Genomic DNA, 21,753 nt, shown 5'->3' on the forward strand with positions numbered 1-21,753 from the left:
GATGCTCCTGCACTCACTGTGCAGCCCAGCCCCAGGACACAGAGGGCCACACCCTCACAGCGTGGCCAGTGACACAATAAAGTCATTCTATGTTTTTAAAAAAAGCACACTCCCCAAATGGTGTCGTTTAGACTGAGTTCCCAAACCAGGGTTTAATACATAATCTAACTGCAATTTCAAGGTTCCCAGAAAGGTAGTCTCAACTGGTCCATCAGGGATTTTCCAGCTGGGGCCAATGAGGCCGCCGCCTGGGTCCTCCCCCAAAGAAAGATGAGTGGATCTGTGTGATAAGACATTTTGCTTTTTCCCCTAGAAAGCTCTGTGCCCAGAAGTTATTTTTTGCCAAGAACTTTTCGCTGCTACCTTCCTAGAAAAACTTGCCATCCTCTCCGACTCCGTGGGTCACCACTGCGGGCTAGATGGAGCTGCCCCACTCCTGAACCCTTCTACAGAAGGCTGCAGGTCCCCACCCCCCCAACTAAGAGCCAAAGACATGCAGAAGCACCAAAAACTGCTCTTTATTTCAGTCTGAATATGCAACAGCCCCTACCCCCACCATGTAGTCCCCTCCCTGCAACCCCAACTTTACCCTGTGCATCTCCCATCCCCCCATGTGCCTCCCCACCCCTCTCCAGAAGCGACCCTCCTTCCGCAGGATCCAGCTCGGCCCAGGAGATGCGTTTCAGCCTCTGAATTTGCCCACCAGTGGTTTCGAGGGCCAAGCCCCCAGGCCCTGCTGGTCCAGGAGGAGGGACAGCTGCCTGCGAGCATCCTGGTAGGGTCCGGCCTAGGACAGGACGGGAGGAAGGTGGAGAGCGCGCTTGCTGGGGGTGCAGGACAGAGCGGGCTGGAGGGGAGGCAAGGCACTGACCTTGGCTGCCTCGTAGGTCTTCAAGGCCAGGAGGTGGGACTTCCCGAGAGCTTTGGCAGCCTGGCGGAAGGCCCGGAGAAAGGCTGCCTTGCAGAGGCGGGAGGGGGGCCCGAGGCCAGCACTGGAGATGGAGAGAGAAGCCTGGAGACGGAGCTAACAGCCCACACCACGCTGCTCACGCCATCTCCCTTCTTGCTGTGCAGTTTTGTTGGGGGGGGGGGTTCGTGGGTGTCAGAGGGTGGGTGACAGAAGCGCCAGCCCAGGTCCCAGGTCCCAGAGCTAGGATGAGAACCCAAGCTGGTCTCCCGATGCAGGCTTCTGACCCATGGGCAGGGAGACACAGGCCCCTCACCAGCATGCCGCCCACGGGTCTTTCTTACTCGGCCTTCACACGCCCAGTGGCCACGTCCACGACCTCGACATCGGTGTCCCCCAGGCTCCAGTTGAGGCTCAGGCCATGGCAGGTGTTGGGGGTAGGATCCAAGGGGGCCACAGCAGGCCCCGCAAACAGGTGCAACGTGGTACGGGCATAGGGGGGTGGCAGGCAGGGCCCCCTGTCTAGGTTGGGCCGAGTGTGGATGGCCCTGTTCAGAGTTGGGGGGTCATGGCAGGGGTCGGCTGCGGGGGAGCAGACGGGCACAAGGAAAGGTCTCAGTTACCACCACCCTGTCCCATAACCCCCCAGCAGATGCCACCTTCCACCCTCCCCCCGAGCCCCACAGGGCCCTCACCCAGGACCAGGCTGGTGGCATAGAGGGGAGGCAGAAAGTGGGCGAGGAGGGCACCACCCAGGCCCAGCACAGCCCAGCGAGCCAGCTTGTCACTGGCCGAGAGGCAGCCCACGTGGGTGTCCCGGAGCGCGGGGGCCACGTAGCACACAGGCTTCAGCTCCCCACGGACATGGGCCTGCAGGCGGGAGGGCGGGCTCTGCAGGAGGCTGCCCTCGGAGCTTGGTGGGAGGCTGCAGAGGTGGCAGAGGGAGCAAAGGCCCAGGACACAAGAATGAGGGCTGCTCTTCCGGCACCCCCATACCGCCTGTCCCACCAGGGCCCCCCACATACTAGACATCATGAGCAGCTCCCTGCGGGGTGTTGCTGACATAGAGATGCAGGAAGATCCGGGGCTTGAGGGCAAAGGGGGGCCCAGACCCAGGCTGGGGGGTCAGCACCGACCGTTCCTTGCCCTTGGGGCCACCCTGGGTCACCAACAGGAGCTGGCGGTACAAGAACCTGGGGGGTGGGGGGGAGGCAGGCGGAGGAGCGGTTCGGGCTGCAGGGTCCTGTGTGCCCCCCAGGGCCTGCAGCCAAGTGCCCCCCCAGCCCACCCCTCACCTGAGCAGCGCCCTGCGGGCCACGACCAGCCCGTGGCAGTCGTGGAGCTGCCGCCCGGAGAAGTCTAGCCAGCGGGCACAGCTACTGCTGCCTGTGCCCAGCGCCACCAGCTCATAGATCTCCTTGGCGTGGCCCCTGGCGCCTGGGACCTCTGTAAGGGAAGGGGAGCAGAGCCATGCCGGAAAAGGCCAGGGGTCCATGGTGTAGAGGGGGGCGTGGGAGGGGTCCCGAAGTGGGGGCCGGGCAAGCCCTACCTCTCTCCAAGATGATGGCAGCCACGGTCCCCTTACAGGCCCTGTACGGTGAGGTCTGGTCCACCAGACGGTCAAAGCCAGCGCTGACCACGGCCGCACAGCGCTGCTCGTGGGTCAGGATGTTCTCTGCACAGTGGGGAGAGGGTGGAGGTGGGGACCCTGTAGACTGTACCCCTCCCTTCACCCCAGGGCTTGGGACAACAGGGGCCCACCTACCTACACTCAGAGGGGTGACTGGAGGCTTGCTAGGGGTCTTTGGAGGCTCTGGAACAAAGACAAGGGGATCGGTTGTCATGCATACCAGGGCCTGCCTGCCTGTCCTTTTTCCTTCTGGAAGCCAAGTTTCCTTGGTGGGAATGGCGGGAGGAATCATCTTCCAGCAGCTCCAGATTGCTGGGCTGCCCCTCCAGCACTCCCTGCAACCCCCGGGGTGGACAGCGGTCAGCACCCCCTCCCCAGCTCCCTGCAGGCGAGGTCCTGATGCCCCGATGGTCTCTGCGACAACCCAGCCCTGCACACGCTCCCACTTGGGTCACCTTTCCGGCTTACCTGGGCTCCCCAGCTGACTCTGGATGTAGTGGAGGGCAGAGAGCGCCGCCTGCTGCCTGGCCTCGGACTTGCTGCCGGCATTGCCCGCGGGGCCGAGCAGCCCATCCAGCTCGGCGTGCACAGAGAAGGGAAGGCACGGGTCTGTGGAAGGAGGGGCCCTGAAGCAGCGCCCCGCACTCTGTCCCCGTCAGGGCCCCCCACCCCGAGCCCCAGCCCCTCTCCGACTGCTTCTCCTGACCCCACCCCTACTTGCACCGCCGAACTATGGTGCATCAGGCAATTTCGCCATAAAAGAAAATCAGAAGAAACCAGAAGGATATTCATCAGAAAGGACATAATGACACATGAGAAATAAATGACAAAGTTAAAATGATGACCACAAAATACAAAATGCTTGAAAGCATATCAAAACGTGTAGTGTGGCTTCGTGGTAATGCAGCACAACGAAGGAATTTCATTTTGTGGACTGGACCGGAGGTCTTGTCTTCAAACCCTCTCGGTTCACACACGGTCTTACACATCTCCTTGCTTGACAGTGCACTTTTGCTTTTTTTGCTAAAATTTCTTTCTCTGTTAAGAAAGAATCAGTTTCCGAATACGGAACTGCATATTTGGGACAGAGCCCTAGAGCACCATGTTGTGGGAGCATCTACACTGTCATTACCCCTCGGGCAAATTGTCCCCCTTGTGTGGACAGTCCAGAATTCTCTGGGAAACGGGGCTTCAGACTCTGCATGGACCCCCGGGAGGGCTGCGACGTATACAATATTAAAATGGGAATTCTGTGTCAGTGGAGAAATGAAACCCAACTGGCAACCAATTTGATGAAACCAAACTGTCCCACAAAACTGTCAATCCGTTTTTTAAATCTTTCATGGCAAAACTGCCTTATGGCCAATGAGTTACCAGGTGAAAAGGCTCGTGGCAAAGACGTCAAGAGCAAAGATGCTTATGGCCAGAGTCCGGAGAACCCACCCCTCCCAGCACACACGACTCTGTGACTCTCCTTGGTTGAAAAGTTCATCGACCAAACGCTCTCGTGTCCAGTGTGGTATGACACGGAGCAGAAGAAAACCCCGGAACTGGGATTACTCGGTGAAAGTGTGTGAGCCTATTTTGGTTCGTCGTTCTCCGTTGGACTCACTGCTAACGTGTCTCCCAAAAGGATTGCCCTTTGAGAAGGGAGCCAGCATCTCAGCACTCCTCGCCAGCACCAGGATTTACTCCCTTTACGAGGGCATCCAGAATGCCAACGAGCAGGTGCAGGACCGTCAGGGAGGTCCGTGGTGCCAGATTCACCACGAAGGGGAGCATGAAGACCCCTGCGGGGCGGCCCCACACTCCCGAGGGCCTCCTCGCTAACACCGCCAGTGGCAGGACAGACAGATCCCAGGCCTCCCGGGCATGCAGCCAAGGATGCGAGGTTACAGAGCACGCTTCCTGCCCCAAATCATAATCTGAACCGAGAACCAAGGAAATAAACCCAAGTGGAGGGGCTTTCTACAAAACCACCAGCCTTTACTCTCCAAGAACATCAGTGTCCTACACACAAAGGTGGGCCAAGGAACTGTGTCACGTGACAGAAGATTAGAGACACGTGCAGCTACAGAACAGCTCATCCCAGAGTTGGGGGGAGGGACAGAGGGAAGGGGAGAAATAGACTCCCTGCTGAGCAGGAGCCCTATGCAGAGTTCCATCCCAGGACCCTGGGATCATGACCTGAACTGAGGGCAGATGCCCAACCAACTGAGCCACCCAAGTGCCCCGCCAACACACCTTTGGTTTAGAAACCAACCAGTCCAGGGGCACCCAGGTGGCTCTGTTGGTTGGCTGTCCAGCTCTTGAGTTTGGCTCAGGACCCGGTCTCTGGGTCACGTGACTGAGTCCTTCACTGGGCTCCGAGCTCAGTGGGGCAGTCTGCTTCCCCTCTCCCTCTACCCCTCACCCTGCTTGTGCATAAGCTTACTCTCAAATAGAAAAAAATAATAATAAATCTTAAAATAGGAAAAGAAACCAACCAATCCAGACCATCAATCCTAGATCACTGCAAGGCAGGTACTGGGCAAGTAGGGACACTCTCCTAACACCAAAACGTACTCAATGCCTCATCTTACACAATCATAAGCTTACCCAGCGTACCTGCCTGCCTCAACCATTCCTTCCCCAGAAACCCCAACAAAGGCTCTGCGTTGTTCTCTACCCGCCCTTCTGCCTCCCGGCCAATCCCAGTTCTATCCCCTGTGACCCTCTGTGGTGAGCCGTGCCACCTGTTCCTAGGGATCTGTCCTTAATTCTTCCACCATGACAATCCTCTCCGTGCCTGCTGTCTTACCATCCCTGATTAATACGTGTTCCAGGTCTGGGCACCTGGGTGGCTCAAAGTGGGTTAAGGCCTCTGCTTTCGGCTCAGGTCATGATCCCAGGGTCCCCACATCAGGCTCTCTGCTCAGCAGGGAGCCTGCCTCTCTGTCTACTTGTGAGCTCTCTCTGTCAAATAAATAAATAAAAATCTTTAAAAAACAAAAACAAAATAAAAAAAACCCAACATGTTCCAGGTCCATTTTTAATAGAGACCCTTTTTTTTTTGAGCTGTTCATTTCGGGTTCTACTAGGCAGTCTCACCAAAGTGCCCCGAAGCTGGACAGAGGCTCTTATCTCCTTAGAAGCTGGGAATGCTCTGCTTTAAGGTTGGGAACCGGAATGTGGGACCTGGGCCACGGCTGTGTGTGTCTGAGTGAGAGGTGGGGGGACACACGGAGGAAGAGGAGAGGACATGCTAGTGGTCACATCTCCTTGCTCTACTGCCATTACCAAACCGTGGTTGGGAGGTCTATCGGTCAGGAGCTGGCCTTCACTAGGGTCGCTCCGGTGTTGGCATGGAAACTCTAATTGCATATAATTGGCCCTCAAAAAATCCCCGCGCGGAAGGGGTGGGTACTTAACCTCTCCAAGCTTCAGAGGGGCTATCCCTCCCCCTGCTGTGGCCTCTCCGGTCAGACGGCACCGGCTCCCAGCAGGTCGGCCTCGGCTCCCGGCTCAGGCCCAGCTCACCGTCCCTCCGACTTCATCCGAGGTTACCCCAGGGAGCCCCGCGGTCCCAGGCCACCGGGCCTCACCTGCTGTCTGGTCCTCTCGGAAGATCGGGGAGACGCCCAGGCTGGCTGCATACTGCGCGAGCGAGGCCACGGCCTGGCCCTGCGGCGGGTCCTTGAGCGGCAGGCCCAGCTGCCTGGCCGCCGTCGGGAGGTCCCCGGCAGGCCCTGCGGGCGGGACAGAGACCCTCGGGGACGTCCCCATCTGTCCCCCCAACTCTTCCCGGGCCCGGGCTGCCCCCAGATCCCCGAGTCCGGCCCCCTCCCCGGGCCCACCGTCCCCTGCTGCCGAGGCCTGAGGCTGCCCGCCCCCCTCGTCGTTCTCCGCGTTGGGGGTGACAACGGGCTCCCAGGGATCTTGGCCCAGGCTGGCGGTGGGCCGCCAGGGTCTGGGCCTGGGGTTGATTTGCAACGACGCCGCCAGACGGGGCTTCCTGCGGCCACCGTCCTCCGTGCCTGAGGCGGTGCTGGTTGCCGAAGCCATGGCCGGACGCGGGGACCAGAAAGGACTGAGGGACCAATCTCACGATGGCTGCGCCCTTTTACACGTGCCCGTGCGTGCGGCTCTGCGCGAGGAGCACGTGCCTCAGCGGCCAGAGCAACACAGGCTCCGCCTCTCCTTCACTGCTGGCCAATGAGAGCCTGCAGAGCTAGGTTGGACACTCTGCCCAGCCAATTGGAAGGCCAGTTTCCTGAGTAGCGGCTGCCGGGAGGTGAAGCGCAGATTGGGCGGGCTCATGGCTAACCCCCACTTCCGGGGTGCGGGTTTCAGGCCAGGAAGTGGGGAGGGGAGGAAGGCGGCCGCTCCCGTGTCGGGGTTCTCCAGGCTGGGGTGGTCCTGGAGATGAAGACCTGGGAAGGGGGTTGGGGGTGCGGGTTTGGCTCCGCCTTGTCCTCGCCCCGGGACGCCCCAAAGTGCGCCCATCCTACCAGCCCAGTCCCAACCGCTTAGCTTGCGGGGGGGGGGGGGGATGTCGTGCGGTGAATGTCTGTGCCTGAACCAGGCGGGTGTTCTCGACCGAAGCGGCCCCACAGCACCTCCAGGATCTACATTTAAAAAGTGTCCACTGCAGGCCTTCCCGAAGCCCACATTATCCATTTAGCAGCCCCCCGCCCGGTTTGGTTGTTGTTCAGCAGGCATTTTAAGTTGTTTTATAGGAAACCCCACAAAACGGCAGTTCTTGAAGATGTGAGACTGGGAACAAAGGGAAAAAAACAAGAGGAGGAGGGTAGGGGTGAAGACAGTCACGTTATGGCCTGTTACGATGCAGTACGCAACGGTCTCAAGGGGCCACACCGGTCACGGAGTCCTACAGGAGCCGGCGACCGGGAAAATTCAACCCATTTCTCTCTGCACAGTCCGTGAGGTTTGTTGCTGTTGCTGTTGCTGCCGCGGCCGCCGCTGGCGATCGCTCCCTTCGGGTCTGACGACGCTCCCCAGGAAGCGTGGCCTGATCGGAGCAGGCGGGGGGGACCAGGAATATCTGACTTGGGAAGAGCGGGGCAGGGTGCAGTCACCTTCTCAGACGTTTCGAGGAATGGCATCGGGAAGAACAATTCTGGTTTCGGGGAGAGCTCAGAGAGCGGAAGCAGGCCTCTGCAGACAGAAGGGCGTCTCGGCAGGTGCTCAGAAGTGGAACGGCAGCTGCTTACCACCACGAAGAGACACGGACAGCGTTACTGAGCTCGGAAGCGTCCCGCACAGGAAACTGCATGGACAAGCGGGGAAGGGTCCTACCAGAGACTGTAACCCCACAGCAAGGAACTACGGTTAAATTCAAAACCTGGGTGAATCTCCCAGGCATTTGAGCGAAAGGAACCAGGCTGAAGAGGGCATCTTCCCCATGATTACGTTGATAGACATTCCCTGAGCTAGCAAAATTATTCTATGATGATAAAAATCAGAGTCATGGTTACCACTTGAAGGGGGTGTTGATTGGGAAGTAGCACCAGGGAATTCTCAAGTGGCAGAAATGTCCTCTGTCTTGATCTGAGTAGTGGTTATTGGGGGGTACATGTATGTAAAAACTTGATAAGCTGGACACTTAAGACTTGTGCGGTTTACTGCATGGTAAGTGTATGTCAATTAAAAAAAAAAAAAGGAAGAGCTTGTTTAGGGAAAGGAAAGAAGGTGGGAAGAAATGGAATTGGCCTCACAATGCAGAAGCTAGATGGGTATGTCCTAAGGGGGATACAGAGTAGTGGGGTGATAGGTAAAATAGGGGTCCGCCAAAGATGTCCGTGTCCTCATTCCCACCGCCTAGGATTATGCTACGTCATATGCTGAGAGGAGGGTTATGGTTACCAAACTCAGTAATCAGCTGCGTTTAGGATAGGAAGACTGGGGGCACCTGGATGACTCAGTACGTGCAGCACGTGACTCAAGATAGGGTTGTGAGTTCGAGCCCCACGTTGGGTGCAGAGATTACTTAAAAGTAAAATCTTTTTTTAAAAAAGAGGGAGACTGCTTTAGGGTAATCAATCACCAGGGTCCTTAAATAGGGAAGAGGGAGGCAAAGGCAGAATCAGAAAGTTGGCATCTTGAGAAAGACTCAACTGGCCGTTGTTGCTGTGAAGATGGAGGGGGACCATGAGTCAAGGAATGCAGGCAGCTTTCAGAAGACAGAAAAGACAAGAAGGTAGCTTCTCCCAGGAACCTACAGAAAGAAACATAGCTCTGCTAAAAATCTCAGTTTTAGCTCAGTGAGACCCATTTTCAGGCTTCTGACCTCTAAACCTGTACAATATTCCATTGTTGTTGGTGGTGTTGTTTTTAAGATTTATTGATTTCAGAGACAGAGAGTGGGGGGTTGGGTAGAGGGAGAGAGAGAGTCTCAAGCAGACTTCCCGCTGTGTGCAGAGCCTGAGATGGTGACCTGAGCCACCCAAGCACCCACAATATTATGTTGTCTTAGGCCACTGGGTTCCTGGAAATCTGTTACAGCAGATGGTTTTCATTTTTTTTAAATAATATAAATGGCTAATATAAATGGCTTTCATTTTTTTTGTATATATAAACTCAAAACAATTTTGAAAAACTATACATCCCCCAGTTTTTAGTTTAAGTTTAAATAGTTACAAAAGCAGCAATTTCTAGTTTATTATGTATTACAATCATCTTTCCAATGTATTTCCACCAAAACCATGGAGATGCAAGCTTTACTTATTCCATTTATGAAAAACACTCTCCACATGACCTCATTGGCAAAGCCTACCCTTCTAATCAAACGAATTGGCTAAAACAGAATTAGTGTCTATCAAAAACAGCCTGACTTCATTTTTTTTTCAGTTTAAATAAAAGTGTTGGCATTTTCTCAGAAGAACCATCTCATTTCATTCCAGTAATTCCCTTCCAATAACTCTAGTACTTACCAAGCATCCACTCTCCCAGGTGTTTGGGGGGTATGGCAGTGACCAGCCCAGAAGAATTCCTGACCTCATAGAGTGACTTCTACATTCTAAGACAACTGAGAAGGTGCACTGGGAAGTTTCAGTGTGATAAAGCATCAGATTTTTTTTTAAAAAACTGCTTTACTGAAATATACCTCATGTACAGAAAAGTGTACAGATCATTTGGTGAATTTTCACACCCTGAACACATCCACGTAACCAGCACTGAGATGAACGCAGTCTTGTCAACTCCCAAAAGGCCCCCTTCTGCATCCTTCCATCACTACTTTTTATTGAACCCACTTTTCTCAGTCTAATGGGACTCTCTCCTGTAGGAACTCTGCTTTTTGGAATTTCCCGCTCGTTCAGCACCCAGCTCAGGCAATATTCCACAGTGTGGAAAGGCAAGTGTCTGATCTCAAACACCTCCCAGATTAAAAACTGTACAGAAGGATGCTGTGAATTTGGAAACCTATTTTTTAAAAATTTTTAAAACTTTTTAAAATAAACATATAATGTATTATTAGCCCCAGGGCTACAGGTCTGTGAATCGCCAGGTTTACACACTTCACAGCACTCACCATAACACATACCCTCCCCAATGTTCATAACCAACCACCCTCTCCCTCCGTATCCCCTTCCCCCTGGCAACCCTCAGTTTGTTTTGTGAGATTAAGAGTCTCTTATGGTTTGTCTCCCTCCCAATCCCATCTTGTTTCATTTATTCTTTTCCTACACCCCAAACCCCCCATGTTGCATCTTCACTTCCTCATATCAGGGAGATCATATGATAGTTGTCTTTATCCAATTGACTTATTTTGCTAAGCATAATACCCTCTAGTTCCATCCACGCCGTCGCAAATGGCAAGATTTCGTTTCTTTTGATGGCTGCATAGTATTCCATTGTGTATATATACACCACCTCTTCTTTATCTAGTCATCTGTTGATGGACATCTAGGTTCTTTCCATAGTTTGGCTATTGTAGACATTGCTGCCATGAAGATTTGGGTGTACATGCCCCTTCGGATCACTAAGTTTGTATCTTTATGGTAAATACCCAGTAGTGCAATTGCTGGTAGCTCTATTTTCAACTTTTGAGGAACCTCCATGCTGTTTTCCAGCTTGCAGTCCCACCAACAGTGTGGGAAGGTTCCCCTTTCTCTGCATCCTCGTCAGCATCTGTCATTTCCTGACTTGTTAATTTTAGCCATTCTGACTGGTGTAAGGTGGTATCTCATTGTGGTTTTGATTTGTATTTCCCTGATGCTGAGTGATGTGGAGTACTTTTTCATGTGTCTGTTGGCCATCTGGGTGTCTTCTTTGCATAAATGTCTGCTCATGTCCTCTGCCCATTTCTTGATTGGATTATTTGTTCTTTGGATATTGAGTTTGATAAGCTCTTTATAGATTTTGGATACTAGCCCTTTATCTGATATGTCGTTTGCAAATATCTTCTCCCCTTCTGTCAGTTGTCTTTTGGTTTTGTTAACTGTTTCCTTTGCTGTGCAATTGGAAGTCGATTTTTAAAAAATAAGTTCTCAAAGTGGGGTGCCTGGACCAGCAGCATCAGTATCCTCTGGGAACTCATTAGAAATGCAAATTCTTGATTCACATCCCAGACCTACTGAACAGGAAATTCTGGGAGTGGGTACCAGCAAACTAGTTTAAAAAGCCCTCCATGGGATTCTGTTGCATGCTCGAGTTTGAGAGCTACTGGATTAAGATAATGGTAAGATTTTTGATTGCATATTTGTTCCTAAAAGCGTGTACTTCTGACAAGCACACTCAGCATCACCTGGGAATTTAGCAACGCAAATCAACAGGTCCCACTCCATCCAGAAAGTCTTTTACACCCCATGCAGGTGATGCAATGAAAGCTAGAATTTGAGAAACAAGGCCTAGAGCTATACTTGCTTGACCATTGGGAGAGACTCTTGCACTCCAGGGGCTCCTGTACCCCTAGTTGTAAAGCCTGCTTCATAAGATAGGAGGCCAATTAATTGAATTTTTACTCACTAATACAGTGCCTAGCTCATATTGGTGCTCAGTGTTTGCTGAATGAATTAGTTTAATACTCAAGAACAGGCCTGAGAAACAGGAAGTTGAGCAGACATAGGATTTGAACCCGCGTCAGACAGGCCTTAAGAGCACGCAGACTTGAATTCCCGGGACTATACTCCTACTGCGCAAGGCTGCGGCTTCACGCCCATTCCCCCTCCATCCAACAGGTGGCGCTCTAGGACGTCCGCGGGGGGTACGCTAGGAGGCGGGACTTCCTACCTCCGAGGAGCACTTCCGGTCCTGCCCGGAAGACCGTTAATTTGCCCTCTTGTTCCATCCCCTGCCCTGGAGCCGGGGTGTTGTTGACCCGCTCTCTCGTGGCTCGTGGGTCGGCCGAGCGTCCCGTGGAATTCCCAGTCGCCGACGAGCACCGCGGGGCCTGGGCCACGTAAGCGCGCGCGCCGCGGGGAGGGCAGGGAGGGGAAGGCCCGGGCCGGGAGCGGAGCTGGGGCCTGGCCTGTGCGCGGGTCCGCGGGCTCCACGCTGTGTGACTTTGGCACAGGTCGCCCCACAGCTGCACGGTGGGTCGTCAGCTCCTGCGTCACGCAGCGGGAGGTCCCCACAAGTGCAAAGCGTGGCGGCAGCTGCCCGGCACGCAGCGGTCTCCGCGGGTCCCCTGCGGTGGTCGGAGGTGAGGGCGGGAAGAGAGGCTGCTTCGTCGAGGGTCTTTTCGGGGGTCGGGAGCTCCACCGGCGCCCTCTGCCTGCCCGGCTTGGTTTGAGGCTCACTCACTTCTGGGTTTTCCCGTTCGATGTGTAAGTCCTGGTTGTTACTGGGGCGCAAACACCGAGGTGCTGGGAAGAGAGGAAGCCCCTTCCCCATGGGGACTGCTGGAGCGGTTTGGAGTCTCTCGGCATCGAATCACACGCCGCCGTGCGGGCTGTGGGGGAAGGCGAAGGTGCTGGGGCGAGGAGCCGCGGGAGGCCTGCTGTCTGGAAATCTGAAGGTTGGGTAGGATTTTGTAGGTGGGTGGGAAGGGTGCCGGCGTCCATTCGGAACCGAGAGAGGGTTTGCAGATGAGATGAGGCAACCCCGGAGGAGGTCAGTGGGACTGGAGCCCAGGCGCAAGACGGGAGGCGGAGGTGAGCTGGAGACGGGCGCACGCGGGTTTCTCGGGGGTGCGGCCGCCGCCGGGAGTCGTGGGTGCTCCCGCGCCGCAATCAGGACGCGGCTGAAGGATTCACGCAGCGCCTCCTTGGTTCGTGCCACGGTCCTCTCCTGTTCCGTTCTGGGAAAGAGAGTGAGGGCAGCAGCCCAACTTCGGAACTCAGGAATGAATCAGATACGGCCCCTGCCCTGGGAGAGCGCCCAGTCTCACCAAAGAGATGATGTTATACATAGAGGCCGCCGTTAGGGTGAGGCTGGTGGGCCGTGAGCTACGCAACGTTCGTTCATTTAAGTATTTACTGGCTTTTACTGTGTGACGGGTGTCCTGCGCGGTGCTGACAGTACCTGCTTGTGCGGAGTGAAATGATAAGTTTATTTATCAGAATAGGTTGATAAAATGCATTGGCAGTTCCAAGGGAAAGAGATTTTTGGTTTCCAAGACTAAAGCTACTGCTTGCTTCCTTGTGGATGCATGGCAGCGGAGGGGTTCCGAACTTCGACTTTGAATTGGATGGGGGACCAAGCTGTTGGCCTTGGTGGGGGTTTGCTGTTCCCTGAGCTTCAGTTTCCAGAACTCCGAAACAGGGGCAACAGACGAATAAAACAGGTAGTCCGTCTGTGGCAGCTGCTGGTGTTCAGGAAGTGACCATTGCTGTTACATTTGTGGTTAGTGAAAGAAGAGGGATGGCGCGGCTGCTTATTTTTCTTGAGCAGTTTGAATCTGGCACAAGCCCTTGAGGTACATTTATTCTATTTTGTTTTCCTTTGACGTAAATTTATTGTTATTCAACACAGGGTCAGTTGCATTTCCCACAAGGTACTATACTTGAACATGGGAAGACAGAGGAAGAAGACTCTGTCCTGGTTTGGGGGGAACTTGAGTTGCTCTTGGGGAGAGCAGCCTGGGGTGGAGGGTGCATCATTCCCCACCAGGACTTACACATCGAATGGGAAAACCCAGAAGTGTAGCGTAGCTACAGGGGGAGCTGAGAGCTACAGTAGAAGCCGCCCCCACACCACGTATCTGACTTCATGCCCTCCCATGCTCCCCCTCATTCATTCTGTTGGCTTCCCAGCTGTTTCTCACACACTTTTCTGCCCCAGGACTTTTGTACTTGCTCTTCATTCTGGCAGGACCCCTCGTTCCAGTTGTCTGCACTGTTCTTTTCTTCCTTAGGTTCAGGCTTTTCTTCCTTAGGTTCAAATGCCCCCTCCTGAGTGAGGCTTTCCTTGGCTGCCGCTGCCTATCACATTGCCATTCCCTGCCTCCTGGTTGGCTGGTTGGTTTTAATTGAGCACTTATTAATATCTGGCAGTAGGCTGTGTATTTATTTATTCTTTATTATCTTTCTGAAATAAAATTCAAAATACAGCCCTGTTAGGGCAGTTCTTCCTCTCCCAGAAACCCTGGAAGGCATGCTCAGGTTCAAACCTCTGAGAAGACATGCTGTGTGGTTCTTGTTTTCCAGGATGGACTTCCCCAGCTCCCTTCGACCCACACTGTTCATGGCTGGCCCCCTTGGTCTGAGTAATGTCCCTGACTTGTCCTTCATGTGTAGCTGGAGAGACGCCCTGATGCTGCCGGAGTCCCTGCCCGAGAACTCTGAGGTGAAGATCCGGGGGAGAGCCCTGGCTGAGGCCCCTCTCTCCAGAGCACAGGCTGCTGCCTCTTCCTCGGTTTTCCTTTCCTGCCTTTGCTCAGCAGACGCTCTCTATTGAGCCCCTGCAGTGCACGTGGGGAAGGGGGGGCCTCATTAGGCCTTGGAAATCCAGCATGAGTCAGAGGCATCCCTTGCCTTTGGGGGACTTAGGGTTAGGTCCAGTAGGACAAACAACCAAAGTATAAAATCATCACCATGTGTGACAAGAGCACTGCCCGAAACCCAGAGGATGCTCATGGAGCAGAGTGGGGAGAAAGTGGTGGTGAGGAGACAGGAGGGTAGGAGAGGCCTCCCCAGACAGGAGGGACAAGGGGCTTTCCCTGGAGGCCTAAGCCATCTGGCTCCCACTTGGAGACAGGCTGCTTAAGGGTGATGCCCGGCAGAGGGGAGGGTCCCCGATGAAGAAGGGTTTAATGTCCATTCGGTCCCCTCTGGGAGCCCAGCTCGCTGCCTCCTGTACCCCTGAGTGTCGGAGCTGAGTGGTCTTGGACGAGCCCAGCGCTGGGGAGCAGAGTGGCCTGTGGGCTCCCCCCAGTCCGTAACCATGAGGTCTCCTGAGTGGATGTGAGAATCAGGCGGTTCTTGGGTCAGCCAGTGATGGCACAGGGCTGGGGGGAGCTGCAGCTCAGAGGTAGGGACTGGCCCCAGGCTCCCAGCCCCTTCTCTTAACCAGCTGTTTCCTGGAGCGAGCCTCCTGGTGCCTCCACTTCTTCACCAGTAAAGCGGCGATGGTTGTTACACCGATGAGTTAGTAAGATATGTGCTTACACATTAAAAGTAAACGAAGAGGCACCTGGCTGGCTTAGTCGGTAGAGGATGCAACTCTTGACATCAGGGTCGTGAGTTCAAGCCCCACGCTGGGCGTGGAGCCTACTTAAAGTAAAAATTAAAAATAAAATAAAATAAAAATAAATTAAAAATTAAAATAAAAAAATTAAAAAACAAAAAAAATTTTTTAAAGTGTGCGCCCCGGGGCGCCTGGGGTGGCTCCGTGGATGAAAGCCTCTGCCTCCGGCTCAGGTCACGATCCCAGGGTCCTGGGATCAAGCCCCACATCTGCTTGGCTGGGAGCCTGCTTCCTCCTCTTTCTCTGCCTGCCTCTCTGTCTACTTGTGATCTCTGTCTGTCAAATAAAATAAATCTTTAAAAAAAAAATTATTTAAAAAAAAAAAAAGTGTGCGCCCGGCCTGGGGCTGTGTTCACTGTGTTCCTTTTGGGCTTGTGTTTCTTCAGAATGGGGGGCCGCATATGGCCACGCAGCTGCTCTGGGAGCCAGAGACCCCCGGGCCCCTTCCTCTGCTGCCTCCTGGTCCTGGTAAGTGTCTTGGTTCCTGGGGCTCCTTCCAAGCTGTTCCCCGAGTCCCTTCTGTCCCCCGCCTCCCCCACAAAGGCCTTCCCTCCCTGCTGGTGATTTTCAGTCACCTAGGACACCTGCCCCCACCTGTGAGCCTTCTCCGGTTCCTGAACAAACCCCTTCTCCGGCCTCATTCTTCCGTCAGATCCCTGGGACCCTGGGGTGACTGCCCAGGACCTGCTTTTCCGGGGAGGTTTCACATTCCGAAGGAAGCCCCGAGCCGTGCTGGATGTTACGGAACAGGTGAGTAGCCCCACAGCGGGCAGTGCTGGGTGGCGGGGGCTGTGCGTGGTGACCCAGCCTCCCTTCCCGCAGCTCAGCCGCTTTCTGTGGGACCATGGGGACATAGCCTTTGCACCCCTGGGGAAGCTGATGCTGGAGAATTTCAAACTGGAGGGAGCACGGGTGAGTAACCTCTGTCCAGCCAGGAGAGGGGGCGCCCCACTTCTTGTCTGGCTAACCTCGGATGTGCGAGCTTGACAAGGCCTTTCCACACAGAGCCGTTCTAAGAAGAAGACAGTGGTCAGTGTGAAGAGCCTACTCCAGGACCTCGGTGGACATCAGCCCTGGGGGCAAGTGGCTAGTGAGAAAGGATGGGCTGGGAGGCCTAGCTGGGGTGATGTGGAAGCAGCCAGGGGGGTCCAGGTTCCCCTCACAGTTGTTTCCTCTGCCCCATGTGGTCAGGGGCTCCAGTTCCTCGCACCAAACTCTAAGTGGAAGAGGGAATTCGATTTATGAGTTGCAGGTATGGCTGCATCTAGGTGTTGGAATAACATGACTAGGGCTCTGTCTCTTTCTTTTTCTCCTTCACTTGGCTTTGCTTGGCTCAGTTCCTGGACGAACTATTCCTAAGGGGCAGTGAGATGGCTTATGACTTCAAGGAAGAAGCTAGTGTTTTTCTTGAGGCACTACCCAAAGCCCTGGGAAAGGTGTGGTTGGCGTGGCCTGGGTGTCTGGCTCCTCCATGAGCCGATCACCGTGGCCAGGGGTGACCTAGGACCACTCTTGCAGCAGGGAATAAGGTGGAATCGTTTCCCAAAGGAAGAAATTCTAGGTTAACTAAAAACAAACAAACAAACGCACCTGCTGGCCTGGCCTCTCTCGGGATGGGACCTAGTCCTCCTCTCAGTCACTGTTGCCGCCTGATCCTCCTGCCATTGCCTCGTCCCCAGCTGCCCCTGGGCTTTCCTCAGCTACCGACAGCGCCGCTTCTCCATCCTCGGGGGCCCCGTCCTGGGCAAGTCAGTGGCCAGCCTCCTGGGGGAGCTGCTGCACGAGGAGCTGGCCGTGCGGTGGGAGCAGCTGCTCCTGGACGACGCGTTCACCGGGGGCGCTTTGGCCTGGGTGCCCGGGAGGACGCCCCAGGTGGGACAGTTGGTCTACCCTGCAGGAGGTGCTCTGGACAAGCTCTGTATCCTTTCTCGGGGGGCGATGACGGGGTAGAGGCGGCTCTCTCTGGCGGAGGGGGTGCTCTCGGCCTGGGCCCGGAGACTGGCAGGATGCTGGGGGACTTGCAGTGACCAGAGCTCATATACTATCCTTAGCCAGAGGCCCAGGTTTCCAAGAGGTCAGTCTGACCTCAAGCGGTGCTGCTCAGGCTCTCAGGGACCCTGGCCACATCCAGCTCCGAGGACCTGTCCGGCAGGTGGTGACCCGCACCGTGCAAGGAGAAAGTGAGTCCTCTGGACACTTCCCTCCATGCCTCCTCCCTCCCTTGCTGACTTGCTCCCTCACTCTGATCTTCTCTGTCCCTCAGCCCTGCTGGCTGTCCGCTCTGACTACCACTGCGCCCTGTGGAAGGTCAGTAAGCAGGGGCAGCCTGCCCCTCTCCCAGTGCTGCAGGTCAGGAAGGGGGCCACTGGGATCAGCCTCAGGTGAGGGGCTCGGCTGGGGTGGTATGCACGGAGCTGGGTGTGGGTAAAGGTTGGGGGGGGCGGTCAGCTAATCCTGCTTGTGCCCTACAGCCCGCATCTGCCCGGGGAGCTGGCGGTCTGCAGCCGTTCCGGAGCCGTCTGTCTGTGGACCCCCCAGGACGGGTAATGCCCCTTTTCTGTGAAAACCCTCCACTGCAACACACAGCTCCCCCCGAACCACAGCCCGTGCTCCCTGTGCAATGTGTGCTGGACCCTGGGCCCCTCCATGTCAGCCCATCTCCCCACCCATGGCTGGTCTGTCTCCCCAAGGCTGCAGCAAGTCTACAAGGACCCTGAGACCCTTGTGTTCTGTGACCATTCTTCCTGGCGCTGGGCAGACTTCACCGCTCATCCCCGGGTGCTGACTGTGGGGGACCGCACAGGAGTGAAAATTGTTGACACTCAGGTGAGCGGAGGGGACCGGCACAGGCACAGCTGTGGGGCAGAGCAGATATGGTGAGGGCCGGGGCTGGGCATCTTCCCCAGAGGGCATGAAGAGTGGCAGGGCCACGAGTCTTACCCGCCCAGGGCGAGGACTGGTTGGAGTCTTGCCACAGCCCCAAGCTGCGGGAGGGCTGACCTGGGTTTCTCCCCCAGGGCCCACCCGGCTGTGGTCTGCTGCTTTTTCGTGGGGGCGCAGAGGCATCGTGCCAGAAAGGAGAACGTGTCCTGCTGACCCAGTACCTGGGGGCGTGCAGCCCCGAGCCCCTGCATCCCACGCTCCATCTCATCTGCACGCAGGTGAGCCACACCTGCTCCCGCGGCCCGGCGCACCGTGTCCAGGAGGACAGCTCCGGCAAAACGGATCGGGAGACTCTGTTGAGTCTGTGGCTGGCGTGTGCGAACAGGCGGGTGGGAACGGCCTTGTGGGGAGGCCCCATGGTGCAGGAGGAAAGGCACGGGGTGTCAGGGGAGTAGTCTGTGCTACGTGGCACAGTTTCCCTGTGTGTTCAGGAGAAGGGGAGGTGGTCCGAGGGGCTGCCCCCCCCCCACCCGCCAGGACTCCAGGCTGTTAACTGGCGCCTCTGGAGCACAGGTCCCAGGGTTGGACAGCTTCGGGGAAGGCCTGGTAGCCGTCTGTGCAAGACTGCGCCTTTCCTGAGAGTCACTGCCGTGTGCACTCCAAATGATGTGCGGGGCAGCTTCCCCGTGTGGCGCTACTTAGTGGGGACGGGAGGGGCATCAGGGCGGTCATGCTGTTGGGACAGCTCCGGGCCTTGAACTTTTCTTGAGACACCCCGCACACACACAAACACACCCGACACACACACACACATGCACGCGTGTACCCATCCCCATCACCTTCCTTGGCTGCTCTTCCCCCACCGCAGTTGTGTTCCTCCCCCTTGCTCACGCGCCCCCCCCCCCCCCGTCTCAGTCACCTTTGCGCGTAGCCTCCCCCTACAAGCCCCACTCACCCCCGTTGTAGTGTCCTTTGGTCTGGCCTTGTCCCTCCCCCCAACGTCTCCCCATCACGTCCTTCCCCTGCCCTGTCTCGTCCCCTCCATCAGGTTCTCCCTCGGTCACACTTCTCATTTTTTTTTTTTTTTTAAGATTTTTTATTTATTTATTTGACAGAGAGAGATCACAAGTAGGCAGAGAGGCAGGCAGAGAGAGAGGAGGAAGCAGGCTCCCTGCTGAGCAGAGAGCCCGATGCGGGACTCGATCCCAGACCCTGAGATCATGACCTGAGCCGAAGGCAGCGGCTTAACCCACTGAGCCACCCAGGCGCCCCACGCTTCTCATTTCCTATCGGCCCGCAGTTTTCTCTCTACCTGGTGGATGAGCGCCTCCCCTTGGTGCCCATGCTGAAGTGGAACCATGAGCTCCCCTCGGCTCCCCTGTGGGCCCAGCTGCTGCCCCCGCCACGGCCCGGCTGCCCACGGCCGCTGCTCCTGGGCGCCCAGCGCGGGCACCTGCGGCTGCTACACCTTACAGGTAGGAGTCTGGGCTGGGGCAGGAGGCGGGCGGGACGAAGGGCAGGGCCTCAACTGTCTGGCTTTCCTCCAGGAGAGGGGGCCTCTGCACCCAGGCTGGCGGGGCACCCCCAGTCTCTCCCTTCCAGCAGCGACTCCCTCTCCGCGTTTCCCCTGCTGGAGCCCAAGAGTCAGTGGCGGCTGCAGGAGCGTCTGAAAGCACCAACCATAGGTGCGCTGGGGCCGGGGAGTGCATCCGGGAGTGGGGGGGCGGGTTGCCCTGCTGGACCTTGGCGTCACTGTCACTCTCGTGTCCAGGTCTGGCTGCCACCATCCCTTTCCCGGCGTCCGAGCCAGTCCTGTCGCTCTTCCAGCTCTCAGCAGCCGGGGATATCTTCCACCAGCGCCTCCGCCTCCAGGCAGACCCTGGGGCTACCCTCCATGCCCCCACGGCTTCCTGGACTCCGCAGGCCACTGCGTTCTGCAGCCGATGGCTGAAGGCCCTGCTGAAGGTGCCCCCGCCTCCCCCTGTGTGGGCGGCACCCACCTTTTCCCACCGCCGCCTGCTGGGCTGCATGGAGCAGAGGACGGGGGAGCACAAGGGGCCAGAGGGTCTCCGAGCAGCCATGGCTGGAGGGCGGCTGCTGCAGCAGAGGGACCTGGGCCCACTCCCCTCTGCGGAGCCACCCCCTGCCCCCGAGCCGGGCCCTGAGGATGAGCTCAGTGCACGTTTGGAGGCGGCTTGGGAAGGCCAGATGGCCGCCTGGTGGGAGAGGCAGCAGGGCCGGAGCTCCGGGCCCAGCAGACCGTCCAAGCGGCACAAGCGCCGGACTCAACTGTCCAGCACTTTCTCCTCACTCAGCGGCCGCCTGGACCTCTCGGATGCCATCAGCCCCCCTCATAGCCCAGACCGGGCATCCCCCGAAGCCAAGTCTCAACCACCAGTGACCCCGCCCTCCCATGAGTCCACTCAGGAGCTATGGGCTCAGGGTGTCCCCTCGGAGCGGCAGCAGACTCTCCGTGACTACATGGCCAAGCTGCCGCTCGGAGGGGACAGCCCACGTGGTGTCTGCTCGTCCCTCTCCCAGAGCCCCAGCCTCCAGGCCACGTCCTCCAGGTCCCAGACCCTCCAGGAACGCACAGCCGAGCTGCCGCCACGAAGGACCACCCTGAGAGGTGCCGCCGTGTCTTCCTCCCAGACCTCCAGCCTCCGGGCCACCCCCTCCAGGCAGCGGGCATCTGTCCCCTCTGGCTCTCAGCCCCAGCGGAAGAAGCCGCGCATGGGCTTCTGAGGGCCCGGGGGAGCCCTTCATCCTGGACCGGCTGTGCCTTCTGTGGTTGGAAGCTGGGAAGTGGAAAGAGAACAGTCCCCGGAGCACAGGCCTTCCTGTTTCCAGAGCAATGGAAACAGCAGGATGGTTTCCTCTCCTTATGCTTTTGCTAGATCATTCCAGAAGGCATGTTGAGTAGGCCCTCGTGGTCCTGTCTTGAAGGGCTGTGTCATGGGGATTCCCTCCAGGAGTCGGTGGGCCATGCTGCCCAGGAGCTGGGGCTGTTGCCCCCTCCCCCCAAGACACCGGGGTGACAGAAGGGCACCTGCTCCTCGCCGTGCTCGCAGGGAGTCCGAGCTGCCGGGGCTGGCCGCTCAGTCTGTGTTGGTTAAGCAGCGCCCACTGTGATACACGTTTCACGGAGGGGGACACTTGGAACCCACGTTTAGGAACTGAATAAGCCTGGCAGCGGCGCGGGGTTGGGAATGATGGGGTTTCTGGGGCCGGGAGCGCCACCTACATCCCTTCCTCTGAAGCATGTGGTTCTGTGGAACGCTTTGCTCCCCTGTGGGGAAACCCGCCCTCAATGTCCCAAACCCCAGCGTTTGCTCTAGATTTCTCCTCGCATGTGCTGCTTTTCTCAGGGAACCTGGTGGAAGGAATCGCACAGGACTCGCGCGGATGTGAAATGACCCAGTAACACGGGGACTCCCGCGGATACTAAAATGTCTGTAATGCTCAGTTACACAACTTCCGCCCCTGAGACCCCGGGGACGTCGCGTTCTGCTTTGAGCACAGGAACACGGTGGTGCACACTTGCATGGGGTCAGTGAATGGGGGGGGTGCGCCGAGTGCTCTCAGGAACTGTGACTCTTTGGAAGGAAGGGGAGCCCAGCCAAGGGAGTGACCTGCACCCATGGGGGTGCCTAGCTGTGGGCTCACTGTCCCCGTTAGTCTAGGGGCGGAAGGGCCACCTTGGGCT

The 21,753-nt window shown here is 56.7% G+C and overlaps 2 protein-coding genes across 2 annotated transcripts; one reads left to right on the plus strand and one right to left on the minus strand.

The window, feature by feature from the left end:
- Window positions 1-682: 682 nt before the first annotated feature.
- Window positions 683-6,581, minus strand: ADAD2 (adenosine deaminase domain containing 2). The gene is made up of 10 exons (XM_044260370.1): window positions 6,122-6,581; window positions 3,006-3,146; window positions 2,673-2,720; window positions 2,457-2,582; window positions 2,203-2,353; window positions 1,933-2,100; window positions 1,603-1,832; window positions 1,252-1,489; window positions 872-992; window positions 683-787 (listed from the first exon to the last, which is right to left on the minus strand). Exons 1-10 carry the CDS (start codon window positions 6,579-6,581, stop codon window positions 683-685), a joined length of 1,788 nt encoding a protein of 595 aa, XP_044116305.1.
- A 5,227-nt stretch (window positions 6,582-11,808) lies between these two features.
- On the plus strand, window positions 11,809-21,592 carry TAF1C (TATA-box binding protein associated factor, RNA polymerase I subunit C). Its single transcript, XM_044255636.1, has 15 exons — window positions 11,809-11,937; window positions 14,126-14,264; window positions 15,551-15,632; window positions 15,817-15,914; window positions 15,987-16,076; window positions 16,170-16,243; window positions 16,844-17,082; window positions 17,228-17,344; window positions 17,428-17,545; window positions 17,636-17,707; window positions 17,855-17,990; window positions 18,182-18,325; window positions 19,348-19,522; window positions 19,595-19,732; window positions 19,819-21,592. Exons 2-15 carry the CDS (start codon window positions 14,127-14,129, stop codon window positions 20,790-20,792), a joined length of 2,595 nt encoding a protein of 864 aa, XP_044111571.1. The 5' UTR covers window positions 11,809-11,937; window position 14,126; the 3' UTR covers window positions 20,793-21,592.
- Window positions 21,593-21,753: the final 161 nt, after the last annotated feature.

The sequence above is a fragment of the Neovison vison genome, chromosome 7 (genome assembly GCF_020171115.1).
Source record: "Neovison vison isolate M4711 chromosome 7, ASM_NN_V1, whole genome shotgun sequence".
Classification (NCBI taxonomy): Eukaryota; Metazoa; Chordata; class Mammalia; order Carnivora; family Mustelidae; genus Neogale; species Neogale vison.